Raw genomic sequence first — 14,247 nt, forward strand, 5'->3', positions numbered from 1 at the left:
CCCCAGTTACAATTCTCTTCCTCGTGTCTTGAAAGAACCAATTTTCTTTTTTCTTTTCCTTTGGAGGAGGGCGTGTGTCAGAGTGTCTGGCGCGGGCCGGGGCTGCAACAGGGCTGGCTGGGAAGGTAACCCCGCGGACCGCTCGCCCCGGGTGCGAGCGCCCGTAGCTGGCAAGGCAGCGCCGGTGGCTTTCTGGGGAAAACAAAGCTCAAACACAATCCCAGGCACCTGCGACCCAAACCGGGGACGCGGCGAACTTCCTCAGCCTCTCAATGCCGACTCCACAATAAGCAGTCTTGTGTTTAAAGAACTGAGGCCGATTTGAGGAAATTTTCACCACTGGTAAGAGAGAAACAGGAGATGGAGGCAAGATCCCTAAATTTATAATAATGCATGTAAACATGCTACATACCACATATATGTATATGTGCATAAATATGGATGTGGTTGGGCACATACCTATCTAGACACCATTGACTTGCCTGGTCAAAGAATAAGGCTTAGACATTTCGTGCCTGGGAAATGGTGCAGTTTATCTTTAAGGAGGCTAGAAAAATAAGAGATGAGGCTCACGTTGCACGGATGACATCACTAGCTTTTGGCTGCGCGCTCCGTGTTCTCGTCTGTGGGTTTTAGCCAAGGCTGCAGCGCCCGGCGCCCGAGAGAGCGAGCGCGGCAGCGGCTTCCTCTGGCGCCCGCACCCGGGCCAGGCGATCTCCCGAGCCCTCGGGGCGCTGCCTCGGCACTCGCTCCCCAGCACTGGCCGAGACCGCGAGGCCCCGGAGCCGCCGCGGCTACAGGAGGAGGCGGGGAGGGGAAGTGGAGCGACCCAGCCTCCCTCCCCCACCCTCGCCCTATTCACCTCGGCGACCACCGCACGCCGGGAGCCTGATCGTGGGACACGGAGGCCGGGACGCGATTCTCTGCACGCTGCCGAGTGAGCTGGCGTCTCGGCCCTGGGTGGGCTGTGAAGAAAATGGTGCAAATTGAGAGCGGCTGACCGCAGTTGGGCCGAGCAGACGCCGTGCTCGAGCGCCGGGGCTCTCGTGGCAGGGAAAGGGGGCGGGTTGTTTTGAAGGGCCAGGGCCGCTGTTTTACTCGGTGCCTGCGGTATTTTCTTCGCACCTGGGCAGCACGTTCCCGGTGCTATCCGGGAGCCACATGAAGTGAGGCGGTGGCGTCGCTGGAGAGGCGGGTCTGGAGGAGGCCGGGTGGACCCCCAGGAAGAAGACCGCGCTGAGGAGAGCGGCATGATGCTCCTGGGGCTGGCTGCCTGGCGGGCGGCGCGCCGCGGTCGTGCGACCTGTCCATGGTGTTGAAGGCGCCCTGCGCCCAGCTCCTCGAGCCCTGCACCGTGCGCCCTGCCGGGTGCGCCAACCTCCCCGTAGCCCGCCCCTTGCGCCCGCAGCTGCCGCCCAGTTCCCGCAAACCCCGGCCAAGTCTCGTCCGGTAACGCCGCCCGGGTGACCGCCGTCGGCCCGAGGGGAGGCTTGAATGGCGAGGCCAGAGGCAGACGAACCAGGAGCTCGCAGCGGAAGGTCGGCCGAGACCGTGCACCCACGGGGAGCCCGCCTCTGAATGCAACGTGCTGGCCAGACGGAACAAGGGACCTGCTGGTGATCATAGAACGGAGATTTCTAAAAGACCCGACCTAGGAAAAAAGAACATTTCTTTGCTTGCAGACCGGAAGAGGGAGAATCGTTGAGAGGGAGACTTAGGGGAGAGCCTGGGGAGCCGGCCCTGGCATCTAGAGGTTTCCTTCGCTGGCCGGCCGCATCGCGGGTGCTTCCATTCCTTGTCTTTGAGTAGTTCCTCCTGAGAGCCCGTCCCCCGCCCCAAGAAAGCCGTGCGAGTGGTCCCGCCGTCACCCTGCACAGAGAAAGCCCAGCAGCCGCGCCGCAGCCCAGGGCACTTGGTATTTAGTTTCTAGCCGGAGGGCAGCGGTGCCCGAAGCCGGGCTGTGTGCGGACTCGGCCGGTTCGAAGCAGTCGCTTTCTGCGGGGCAGTGAGGGGGCGGGAGGCGGCCTTGCCAGGTTCGCCGCCGCCGGAGGCTGCACCTGCCCCGGAGGATGCCCAGGGGCCCGCCGGAGCCTCTCCGGATCAGAACTTTATAGGCTGCCCGCCCCCATCCCCGCAGTCCCTCCGTTGTGCACTGGCAGGTGGGGGCCGAGGCGGCTCCGCTGCAAGTCCCCCTCCTGTCCCCACCCCCCACCTTGGCTCGGCCACCGGTCGCTTTGTTCCGGGCGCGCGGAGGGAAGGCGAGGCTGCGGCGGATCATGCCCATGGTGTAGCCGCGAAGCGGAGGCATGGCTGCCGGAAGGTTACTGCTCTATACGGGCCTCTCGCTAGCGCTCTGCGCCCTGGGCATGCTGGCCGTGGCCATCTGCTCGGACCACTGGTATGAGACGGACGCCAGGAAGCACAGGGACAGGTGCAAGGCCTTCAACACCCGCCGGATCGACCCTGGCTTCATTTACAACAACAACAACAACTTGCCGCTCCGGGCGAGCCGCTCGCGCCTGGACCGCTGGGAGGGCAAGCTCCTCCGGGCCCGGAATCGCCGGCAGCTCTTCGCCATGAGCCCCGCCGACGAGTGCAGCCGGCAGTACAACTCCACCAACATGGGCCTTTGGAGAAAGTGCCACCGGCAGGGCTTCGACCCTGAGATCGCGGCCCTCATTCGGAAAGGTAAGCACAACCCATGAGGCGTGGCGCTGCGGCGTGCCTGGCCCCAGCTAGGCCCCACAGCCCTCTCCTTCCTAAGCCTGGGCAGGGTCTACCAGGCCTCTCGGTTCCTGGCAGTCAGGTTACCCTGGCTCTACGGAGCCTTGGAGTGCCTTCGAGTGGCTATAACTTCGCCTCCCAATAGCTGGCGACTGAGGCTTACCGCTCTCTACCCCGCCTCTTGTCTTGCGTTTGTCTGATGGTCCAGGATTTTTTTTCTAGACTAATACTTTGATCTGTCTTGAAAAGGAAAGGGATCTGTAGTGTGCTGTTAGCAGAGGAAGCTCTTGAAAAGTGATGTATTGGGATAGACAGACTCCTAGTTTTAATCTTTCATTTTAGATGTTGAACTGATTCATCAAGGGAAGTTGAGGGAAACATCTCACACCGGAGGCCTAACTGATGCCAGCAACATTTGCTAGGTGCCTACACTACCAGGCATGGTCCAGGTACTGGTCCTATCAACATCAGCAAGTCCCAGCTCCTGCCCTATGGCGGCTCAAATCCTGTTGACCAGTCGCACCATGCCGCAATTCTTGATTTCTCCTTTTGAAAAAGTGGTTGACAAAAGTGACTTGTGTGCATGAAATATTGGCAGCGTCCAACAAGCACAGAAAAGTAGTTCTTCAGGGAACACCAGAGTGGGTGCTGCAGAGAAAAAAATACTGTTTCAGAAGACATATACAATATATGAAAAGTGGGGCAAAACAGGAAAAAAACCCTGTATTTGCTAATGATAAAAATTTATTTGATACTTTAGTATGATCACATACATTTTTAAGTCTGCTTATCTGATGCAGTTTGTAAATCTTGCGTGATACATACTTTGGGGACAATCCTGTTTCATTAACCCACTGAAGTATTGTTTGGATGTATGTTGATATTGCTCTTCTATGGTAACTACATCCTGATGCAAGTTTATGTCTTGTTTTTCTCCCCTCAATGTTTCATTCTTTTCAACTATTAAATGGTGGTAGTAAGCTGAAACAGCGTTTATCAGCAGTTTTTGAGGCCAATGTTTAAAACAGTTCTTAATGTCTCTTAATATTATAATGTAGGTTTGATGCTGTTTTTAAATATAACTTGTGAAAACATGTTCTTTGATTTATAAAAAATGTTGAAATGGATCAGAAAAAGTGTTAATAAAAATGTCAATTGTTTAAGAATGACAAGCGGCAGGCATGGTCTAGGTAGCCATTCAGACTTGGGTGAGGTAAGTCCTGAGAGAGAACCCATCTTAACGCGTGTTGGGTAGGTTCTGCAGAATGACTGTGGGTTTTAGCTGGTTTAGTTGTGAGTGTGTTAACATTGTAAACATCACATCTGCTTCATGGTTAGGGACTTATTAGAGCAGTGTGACCCACCTGGAGTGATAAAACTTTGTAAAGATGTATGGGATATTAGAGATTTCCAGAAGAGAGCAACTCGGGTTTGGATTTAGAAGTAGGAAAACAAGAGCAAGCAGAATAGTGTTTGACCCTGTGACTTTATAGCAGTTTTCAGCTTCTCAGATTCATAGAATGTTGTTTAATCCATCAGTTTCTGCTTTCATTAAAATTGGAATGGTAGAAAGTTGAAATGTGAGGAAGAATTCATATTAATAATGACTGATGAACACTGATAGGACTTACTGAAGGAAATTCTTGAATTTCCTGCCTTGAACGCCTCCTGGAACAAGACAGGTATCCTTCCATCTGGTATTGGTTAACCCCACCTAGAAAAAGGGGCGTGGAATTCATTGCTTCTGATGGATGCAATGAACGCTTTGATTCCATGTTGCTCTGCGTGGCAATCCGGCTGGAAAGGTTGACTTGGTCTGTGCACCAGAGGGATTCGTTACCATAGTGACATGTTCTTCCGGTGAAGCTGGAAATACAGTGACAGGGAAAGGGATAGGGGAAGAATGTACAACATTTTGACTTTGTATTGACTGATTTTTAATTGCAGCAGCAGAAAATGGACACGGCACAGCAGGGGATTGAATGCACTGATACCTAGAGTTGGCAGGGCATTGTATTTCACTTCAACTAATGGGAATCCTGTTCCCCATCACCCAAAATACAGCAATCACTGTCAGCACCAGCACCCGCTCACTGTGGCTGTTTCTGTCCGCTTGACATTCTTGTTAGGTGTTATTGAGATAGATGCCATGCCAGCGTTACAAATCTTCAGAGACTTAAGGTCACTATCTTCATTTTTAACCTCAAAATGTAATTTTCGGAAGCCAGATTTTCTTTTCTAAGCAGCTATAGACACATATTGGAAATAAGTGCATCTTCTATTAGTAAAATTCACAGGCCATTCCAGTAACATACGGAATGTAATTTCTAGACTTAATCAGTATTCTTCCTAGATGGGCAGGTTGTAGAAGGAATTTAAAAAAAATTAATATCCCTATATTTAGTTCGCAGGCCACAACTCAGTCCACTGAGCCACACCATCTAGGGCTAATATCCCTATATTTAGATTTAGGCATCATAGGGAAAGATTTTTTTTATCTCGCAGTGTTCATTAGCAGCCTTAAAAGATGTCTTAGGCCTTTGTCTTTCTTTGAAACATCTTAGATTTAAATTCTGGGAAATATGTATTGGGCAAGGGAAAAGGGAAAACAGAGAAAACACTGTTAAAAACCTATTGATATTATGGGAAAGTCAGAGATTTATCTAAATCATCATACAGACCCTAATAACTCAATAACGTGTTAAATTAATGTTCATTACATTAGAAAGTGCTGTTTTTGCCTTTTAGATAAAACAAAACTGCATAATTAATAATAAAACAAAAGTCAAATCTATATTTGATTTGAAGATATAGTCCTTTAGACTCATGTTCTTTCTGAAGTCCAAGTCTTCCGTGCCTTGTTGATGTGACTGTGTCCACAAATACACATTTTTGGTCACTGTGTATTTGTTTGTTTTATTGAACTGTATGTTCCTGGAGGGCAGGAAAGATAATCATTTGTAAAATACCGCCACCAGATGTGTGCTACTTGGGAAATAGCTCATATAAATTAGGTTCACAGAAACGTATCCATCAAGTGCCTTTTCTAATTGTAGGAACACTTGTGTGGAAATCCAAATAAAGGATTAGTCAGAAGGTTGTGATGAAAGAAAAAAACCAAAGAACTAGTGTGGCTCTCAGGGCAAGTTAATATTGTAACAGATGCTACATAATTTAACAAGGAAGTTTTTTTTTTTTGGTGGGTTTTTTTTTTTTTTTTTTTTTTTTTAGCAAAAGCTTTGTTAAGAAATAAAGGAAACAATACTGTTTTTGGATAACCTATGTCATTGAACAGACACAAATCATCCACAATCATTATTTTTCCTATTAGGTTAGATTTTGGTTATTTCCGTGTTGGAGGTAGGATTGGGTAGAGGGTGTAGCAAGGATAGAGTACCCTTGAATTCCCATGTGACTGTATCCATAATCAGGTCCTCTGTCTTCTTGCCTTTCAACCTCACCCATGTCTCCCTAGTAAGTCACTGCAAGCACTGGGGACAGATCAATGACAGAATCAGTTTCTAAAATCCAAGAGACTTCAAGACCTTTAGGAAGAGCAGCTACAGGTAGGATTTTGTTTCAGCGAACATTGACGTTCTTTGATTTGTAGTGAAATGCTATACTGATATGGTTTGAAGTGAGTAGACCTTCAATTGAGATTCTAAGAACTTTTTAAATTGTTTGATAACAGACCTTATAATAGAATTTGACCTATATAGTTTCCATAATGACAGAGTGGTTATCGATAGCCTGAAACTTATTTTGATAAAATATTGTACATACCCACCGATTTATAATGTATTCAGCAAATATTTACTGTGCATGTATTTTGTGATAGGCACACGTCAGTAGGATGAAGGGATGAATAGGACCCAGTGTGTAAAATTTCCATAGTCTGTTAGCGTCACAGAGAATCATTGACAACTGCGGGATGATGAGAGCGACAGCAACAGACACAGAAAAACACAGAGGCGGCAGTGACAGATGGTGCTGGTGGCGGGATGAGGCAAGGTGGGAGGGGCGTGAGGCCAAGTTGCCTCGGAGAAATGAAATCTGAACATGATTTTCCATGGAGTTTGGAGGTGGCTGGAGAGGAAGGGCATTTCAGGCAAAGAGGCCAGCGTGTGCACTGCTGTGGGGTGTGCAGCAGTAGTTTGGCCTCGCGAGTGTTGATTTCTGGGATGGGGGAGGCGGGTAGACCAGGAGCAGAAGGGCAGGCCACTGCCAAGTCCAGGAGCGTGTGTACTCAAGTTCCCTGCAGCTATGCTGCCCTATAGGGTAGCTGCCAGCTACTTGTGGCTATTTAAATTTAAAATAATCAAAATTAAATAAAATTAAAAATTCATTTCCTTAGTCACATCTGTCACATTATAAATGCTCAATGGCCATGTGTGGTTAGTGGCTATCACATCAGAGAGTGCAGATTAGAGAACTCACCCACCATCACAGAAAGTTCTGTTGGACAGTGTGGCGTGGGACCCATAGCCTCTGCAAAGAATAAGCACATACTTTGTTTCAGATGAGGATAATTAAACATGATCACTTGGGCTTAAATTTAAGAATACTATTCTACACTTGAAGAAACTTTGCTGCTTGAATATTTGGGGGGACAAGGTTTTCAATTTATGCTGCTTATATATTTTATTAATTTTCCATCATTAACTCCCAGAATTTTCACATTTCTCTCTTTTTCTGCCCTTTCCCTGTCCCAGCTTCATTACAAGTAACTTGCAAAGTTGGCTTGGTGGGAAAGATTAATAATAATAATAGCCAATCTTGATGCCAAGTACTCTTCTAAGAATTTTACATATATTAGCTAATTTATTTTTTGTAATAATGCTATGAGGTGGGCGTTGTTATTTTTTAATCCCTACTCTTTAACTGAGGAAATGGAGGCACAGAAAGGTCAATGAGGGACTTGCCAAGTCTCACAAGAAGGAAATGAAAGTCCCAGGATTCAAATTTGGGCTTCAGGTTTGGGAACTTCCCCATTACACTCACTGTCACCATCGTCTGTTGAGGCAGGGATAGGGTGCACAGCAGGCTGGTATATTGGTCTCCCAAACTGAAAAAGAAATAGGAAGCAGTTTTAGAATCTCACTGAGGTGAGACTTGCTTGAGAAGTTCACCTTGGCACTGAGGAGGAAGATATTTTAAGGTGGCCCACACTTTACTTTGAGCGCTGCTGACCAAAGCTCATGCTAATTTTTTTCCATATGATTTTTGAGTATTTACTTTGTGTACTGTGGTAGATACTGAGGTTCTAGACATGAAGGACATATTCATTCCACAAATATTTGTCGAGGGCTTTGGGGCTGAGTGTCATAGAGAAGCTTACCTTCCAGGGGGTAGTGCCAGACAGTAAATAAATGTGTATGGAATAAAAGTAATGTCTAATGAAGTAATCAGTGTATAATCTAAGGTAAGGTAGTGCATGCTAGGAAGTGTCTTTGTCCTTAGGAAGCACAAAGGGCAAGGAAGCCCAAAATTAAATAGGTCCATTAGTTTTGGTTTTATAACATAAAAAGGCATTACCTGCTCACAGGCAAACACATACAGACACTCACAGTCTTTATATATAGTGTGATCTCTGTGTGTACACATTGTATAAACTCTCAGGTGTACAAGTCAATGCACTCTTAGTCCTATCCCTCCTCTCCTGGTCATGCTGAAAATACAACTGATCAGTGAGAGGTGACAGGTAGGGAAGGAGCCATGGGACCCCACAGGCAAATGTATGAGTGGGAAGAGAGAGAGGGCAGGGTAGAGAGATGTGTTTTGAACACCTGCTGTGTGCTGTGTGCCGAGCCCTCTGCTAGGTGTTGGAGGAGAAGAAAGAGGCGTACTGTGGCTCCGTCCTGAGGACGCTTACGCTCTGGCTCGAGGTTCCCAAGTTAATTGTCAAGTGTGATTGGATCAGGCTCTTCCTTAGGAGGTTGCGTCTATATCAGCTGAATCAGGGATCAGCTTAGTCAGGCAGTGCACAGGTGAGCTCTTCTTATTGAGTCAAAGTCAAGAGCTTTATTTCTGTTTGAGAAGGTCAGCTAATTTATTATTTTACTATAGGGTTGGTAGAGATCAATTTAGAGGACTGATTCTGTGTATTCCACTTTGGATTGTCAGTTAAAAATATTTTCTCCTTCTCTGCTATTAGGGGGTAGTCCTAGCCCTTCAGGCAGAACCCTTAACACCCTCTGGGTTAGTCTGACCCCTCACATGCACACACGCATGCACATTCACACACATGCACACCCCCCCATATACATCTAGACATTAGACAGTGGCCGCAAATCTTCACTCAGATGCAGATACTTCACAACTACTTACTTACCCCAAGCAATACACAGAAAGAGGTGAAACTGCACCACTTGGTGAAGGAATAGACAGAAAATTTGTTGTAATATCTTGATTGGGCACGTGCTGTTTTTGAGATGATGCATGCCTCCTTTTAAAGAACTTTGTGTCCTCCTATGTGAAATAATGGGTCTGGATGATATACACTTTAAGCACTTTCACATTCTAACATTTGATGAGAAAGTTAAATTTAAGTTATACAAAGTAACTAAAGATTAATGGTTGGGAGAAGGTGAAAAGGGAGAGAAGGGAAAGTGGGGGAAGGAAGAGAGGGGCAGAGCGCAAGATGGAGAGAGAGCAGGGGAGGCATTTCTCAAGGGAGCATCCCAGGGGCTAGTTTGTCATCGGAAGAGGCGGAAAAACAAAGCAGCTCATTCCATACCTATACACAATCATGTGATAAAGTTCGCCCTTCCTCGTTCTAATGATTTGCGTTGCCATGTTGCGGATCGGGGTTAAACACTTAAAAACTGAATGGAGAGAGCCGGCGATGGCTGTCCAACAGCGTTGATGCACTTAATGCTGCTGAACTGTGCACTTAAAAATGGTTAAGGCTTTAATGTTTTGTGTATTTTACCACAATTAAGTAAATTAAAAAGAAATTTAAAAAAATAACTAGAAGAAGGAACTGGAGTACTGGTCAGTATGTACATACTCTGTAGCCAAGGATCTTCATTTGTTCAACACATTTATTGAGCACTTACTATGTGCTAGGCACTAGCCCAAGTATGCTTGAGACAGAAGCCAATAAAACAGACAAAATTCTTGCCCTCATAGGGCTTACATTAAAGCAGTGTTGAGAACTATATCTTTTTTTGTTTTTGTTTTTAAATAAAACTTTCAAAGAATATGTAAAGTAAAAAATGCATACATTTTTGGGTCATTTAGAAATTGTAGTATGATGAAGAACATGTCACTGTGTTTATTCTGAAAATGTCTTTTGAGCGTCAACTGTGTAAGGCATATTCCTTGGGGCCGAGGACCCTGAGTGAAACCCATAGTTCCTGTCCTTAAAAAAAAAAAAAGAAAGAAAGAAAGAAAGGAAAAAGGAGGGAGTGTTAAAGAAGTCTAGCAAATACAGGCTCCAAAGTTGGTTTGTGGAGAGATTTGTGTGCTGGGGCCTGAGTGATTCTTGAGTTCTGGAGCAGTTGGGGAGGCTTTGCGGAAACGGGGGCATTCGCAGAGGTTATCTGTGGATTGATAATGTGAAACCTTAGCCTCATTTTAAATTTATTAATTAATTTTGACGAGGTAATGCTTGTCCACCTGCCTTTGTCCCCCGGGCTCTTAGCCCTTCTCCCACGAGGCAGCCATCACTACTAGATTTTTAGAAATCATATGAGAGACCTTCTATTCAGCAATATTTAAAAGTAACATCAAGTGTGAATATAAGTCAGGCAACGAACAGGCGATTCAAGGATGAAAAACTATTTTTTTTTTTTGTAAATTTGTATACACAGAGACGATATTTAAAGGCCCATTCCAGGAGCTTCTAGGAATCTTTTACAAGTTGATGTTTATTCTGAGTGGAAGCTGCTATTGGCTTTCAAAGAAGTTTCACAGATTTGCTGCTTTTATGGGAGACTGCAGTGTCTGAATTACTTCAATTGATTTTGTTTTTGGCGTCAAAGTATTTTGCCAAGAAAAGGCAATTTACTTGATATTAGGTCATCTTCATAAAATTCTGTCATTTCCTGAGTTTTAAAATTCCATATGCCAGACCTCACCCTGTTGGATACTTTATTTGCTCTAGAGCCTCTCTCATTCAATTGTGCCCTGAATTTCTCTTCATCTTTGTAATAGCGATTCCATTAGGCAAACGCAGCTCCAGCTCCCCGAGGCCCTGGAGTGTTCCCCACACCTGGATGGAGTAGGGTTGCTCTTACCTTAAGGCAGCTCTGGGCTCATGTGCTAACGCCATACCACGGTGTAGCTGACCTCTGCCTCCTCAGGCTGAGGACAGGCATCTCTTGCAGCCTAGAGCTTCTCTTCCTGGCCATGTACACATGAAACACATCCAAGGATGTCCATGGCACCAGTGTGTCCCTTAAGAGGAAGATCGGTCAGGAAGTATGACACGTTCATGCAGTGGAAGCTCCCATAGTGTATTTAAAATAAATATGACAGGTCTACATGTTTCCACATGGATGCCCATAAAATTTGGATGAAAAAAATCAGGGTGCTGAATGAAAGGTAGATTTTGATGCCATTTATATGAAGCTCCACAGTAGATCAAATATACATCAGAGAGTGTTTATGGAAACATATTTGCATTATATTTATGAAAAATAGGCATGAGACTGATAAACACAACATGAAGGGTGATGTTTACCTTTCTCAAGAGAGGGAAAGAAATAGGATTGGGAAGGTGCTTTAAAATCACCTGTGATATTTTATTTCCTAAAAAAACAAAGATTTGAAGCAAGTGGAGCATGCACATGCATGCACTCTCAAGCTGTGTGGAACGTTGTTACAATTCTGACGAAAAAGTTAAAATTTAATTCAGACTGTCCTGTTCACTATACAGGAGACAGGTTGTTTAAGGGACATTGTTGGAAAATTTTGTGACTGACTTTGTAAGTAGTAGCAAGAGACATATCGAGAAGAGGAGAGTCAGGTAATGCCTAACCATCAGTTTCTACTGACAGTAACTCATGGGAAGGGTTTAGGAAGAATAAAATTAAGTTTTATTCCCTTCTGATGTGGTGTAAATACAAGAAATTATGGCTTAAAGTGATTTATTTCTGAGATAGAAACTAATGTACAAATCACCCCCACCTTTGCAAATTTCCTGCAGCTTATGAAAAAACCAAGAGTTCCAAAGGCCAGAAAATCAAACTAAAGCCATCGTTCCAGTTACCTTGATTAAGATGTTGAACTTTAAATAGATAAAGCACAGAGGCCAGGAGAGTATGGGACAAACCAGAGGCTGAGCACAAACATTGGGGAAGGCATTTGAACCCAAGGGAAGAACTTGGTGTGAACTAAGAAAGACAAAGCTAAGGGTTGTGACAAAGGAGGAGTCAGAATTGGACTTTACCTCTTCAGCAGTTTTCATATCACTTTTGAAACTGAGTAATATGTTAGTTGGTGAAACTTTGAGTAGTTTTGTGACTGCTGAATAAGGTGAGGAGTATTTACTCTTAAAATGATGAGGGTGGCTTCAGCCAAGAACCCCACTCCTATAATAGTGGTGATAATTCTCACTCTGCTTACACCAACTGGAGCTGGAGCACAAAAGTCCCACCAGAAGGGTTTCATTTTCACCTGATAATGCTTGAAAACAGCCACATTGGACCTGAAGGTACCAGGGATCATGGAAGTCCCCAGAGTTTTCAGGGGCACTCCGACAGAGTAACTTCCACCCTCATGTTCCAGAAACCACAGGGCTAATCAGATGCTCAGATGCAGCTCCCTCAGCCCTGCATCAAAAGGTCCCAGATGGATGAGCTGCTTTATATTCATCACGCTCTGCAGGGAGTCAGACTCACGTTGCACGCCTGCACTTCTGTAGGTGAATGGCCTTCCACTTTGGGAACAGCCAGCCTCTGAGCCTCCAGCCTCTCCCTCTCTCTCTCTCTCTCTCCCTCCTCCCTGATGGTGTTAACACAAAGGAAGCAGAAGGTGTCATGCTTGGCCTGGGTTCTTTTCAGGTGTGGTCTTGCTTCTCTCTTCCTCATCTTCACCTCCAGGGCACTTTCAGGCTCCTGCTGCTCAGTGTAACGCCCCTGTCCCCCGGCTAGGACTGCTCCTTCTTGAGAACTTCTCCCCCTCTGGCTTTGGTGGCACCCCTCTCCATAGGGTCTGCTTCTATTTCCATCCTTACCCACCTCCTTCCCAGGCCCTTCTTTCTCAGCCTGTGGGGGTTCCCCTTGATCCACTTCCTTTTCTTCGCCCTTTGCGCTCCCCTTGATCAATCTCACGCACGTCTATGACCGTTTTCACCCCCCAGCGCGCGGGAGCTGCAGCACTGAGACCCTCTTGCTCAGACTCCCCACCCACACATCTTGCCTGTGGGCTATCATCTCCACTTGGAACCTCTTTTCTCATTTTTCTCCAAGGCATCTGACCTCCACAGTCCTCTGTATTGGGGAACGTCCCCTCTGCCCTCCTGCTTGCCCAGACCTGAAATTCTGAGTGTCATCCTCCGGGCTCTCTTCCCTCCTGCCCGACTCACCCCAGCAGGGACCAAGTCACTGTTACTCCTGACACCTTTATGCTCACCTCCCCGTGCTATTCGAGTACTGCTGTCCTGTCCGGGCCTTGTCACCTGCACTCTCATGGCACTCTGTTTAGTTTCCCTGTTCCCTAAGCTCATCTCTTGTTAATGCTTTTTCTTCAGAGTGATTATTTCTAAATGTAAATCTAATCATGGTATCGCTTTACTCAAATTTGTCAGCAGCTCCTCACGCCTGTGAGTCAGGATAGGGCCCATCATTTTCCCCTTAGCATGTGAGTCCTCACGGGCCCAGCAACACGCCCCCTGCCCCATTTGTCCATCTTTTCCTCGTGCATGCCTTTCATTTCACCAGCACTTTCTGCCCCAGCCCCATTGAAGGACTTCTGGGTCCACAAGCAGGCTAAGCTGTTAAGTGCCTTGAGAGCCTTTACTTAAGAAGCTTCTTCCTTTGTCTGGAAGTCCCTGTTCCTCCCCTGACCCTAAGTCTGCTTGGCCAACACCTGCTTATTTTTTAGGAATCAGCTTTGGGCCCCCTCTCCAGGTCTTGCTTGGTGTTCTCTTACCCCCATTTCCCAGGGTAATGTGCCTTCTTCCTCCTGGGCCCTCTGTCACTCACCAGACATACTCCCTTCCTAGCACCAGTGACATTTTGTTTCTCCATATGTTCCCCTTCTTTTTGAGACTATTTTTGAACTATTTCTTATTCATCTTTTCATCTGCAGTGTTTTGCATAATGCATGGGCCATAATAGGTATTTAATACCTATTTGTTGAATAAATGAAAGTTTACCTCAGTTAATGCAGTCAATCTGGAAATGTTATTTAACAAAGAACCATAATTTCATTGGACTGGGGAGACTCACTATTAACAGAAGACCTGCTGTGAATTGTTCTGTAACGCATGTGATAAACTTCAATTTTATTTCCTTTGTTAAGGTTTGTATTTTCCTGAAGCACCCATATTTCTGATTCACAAGAGGAGAATTTCAA

At 46.0% G+C, this 14,247-nt stretch overlaps 1 protein-coding gene across 1 annotated transcript in view; it reads left to right on the forward strand.

Annotated features, from left to right (window-relative positions):
• Nucleotides 1–1,278: 1,278 nt before the first annotated feature.
• The window catches only part of TMEM178B (transmembrane protein 178B), a 314,500-nt gene continuing 301,531 nt past the window's right edge, over nucleotides 1,279–14,247 (forward strand). Inside the window, exon 1 of the mRNA XM_054564268.1 lies at nucleotides 1,279–2,688. Within this exon, the coding sequence (XP_054420243.1) occupies nucleotides 2,307–2,688 (382 nt within the window). The 5' untranslated portion in view covers nucleotides 1,279–2,306. The remainder of the gene's footprint in view (nucleotides 2,689–14,247) is intronic.

The sequence above is a fragment of the Pteronotus mesoamericanus genome, unplaced genomic scaffold, assembly GCF_021234165.1.
Source record: "Pteronotus mesoamericanus isolate MK-2021 breed Mesoamerican mustached bat unplaced genomic scaffold, CSHL_Meso_final scaffold_85, whole genome shotgun sequence".
Taxonomy (NCBI): Eukaryota; Metazoa; Chordata; class Mammalia; order Chiroptera; family Mormoopidae; genus Pteronotus; species Pteronotus mesoamericanus.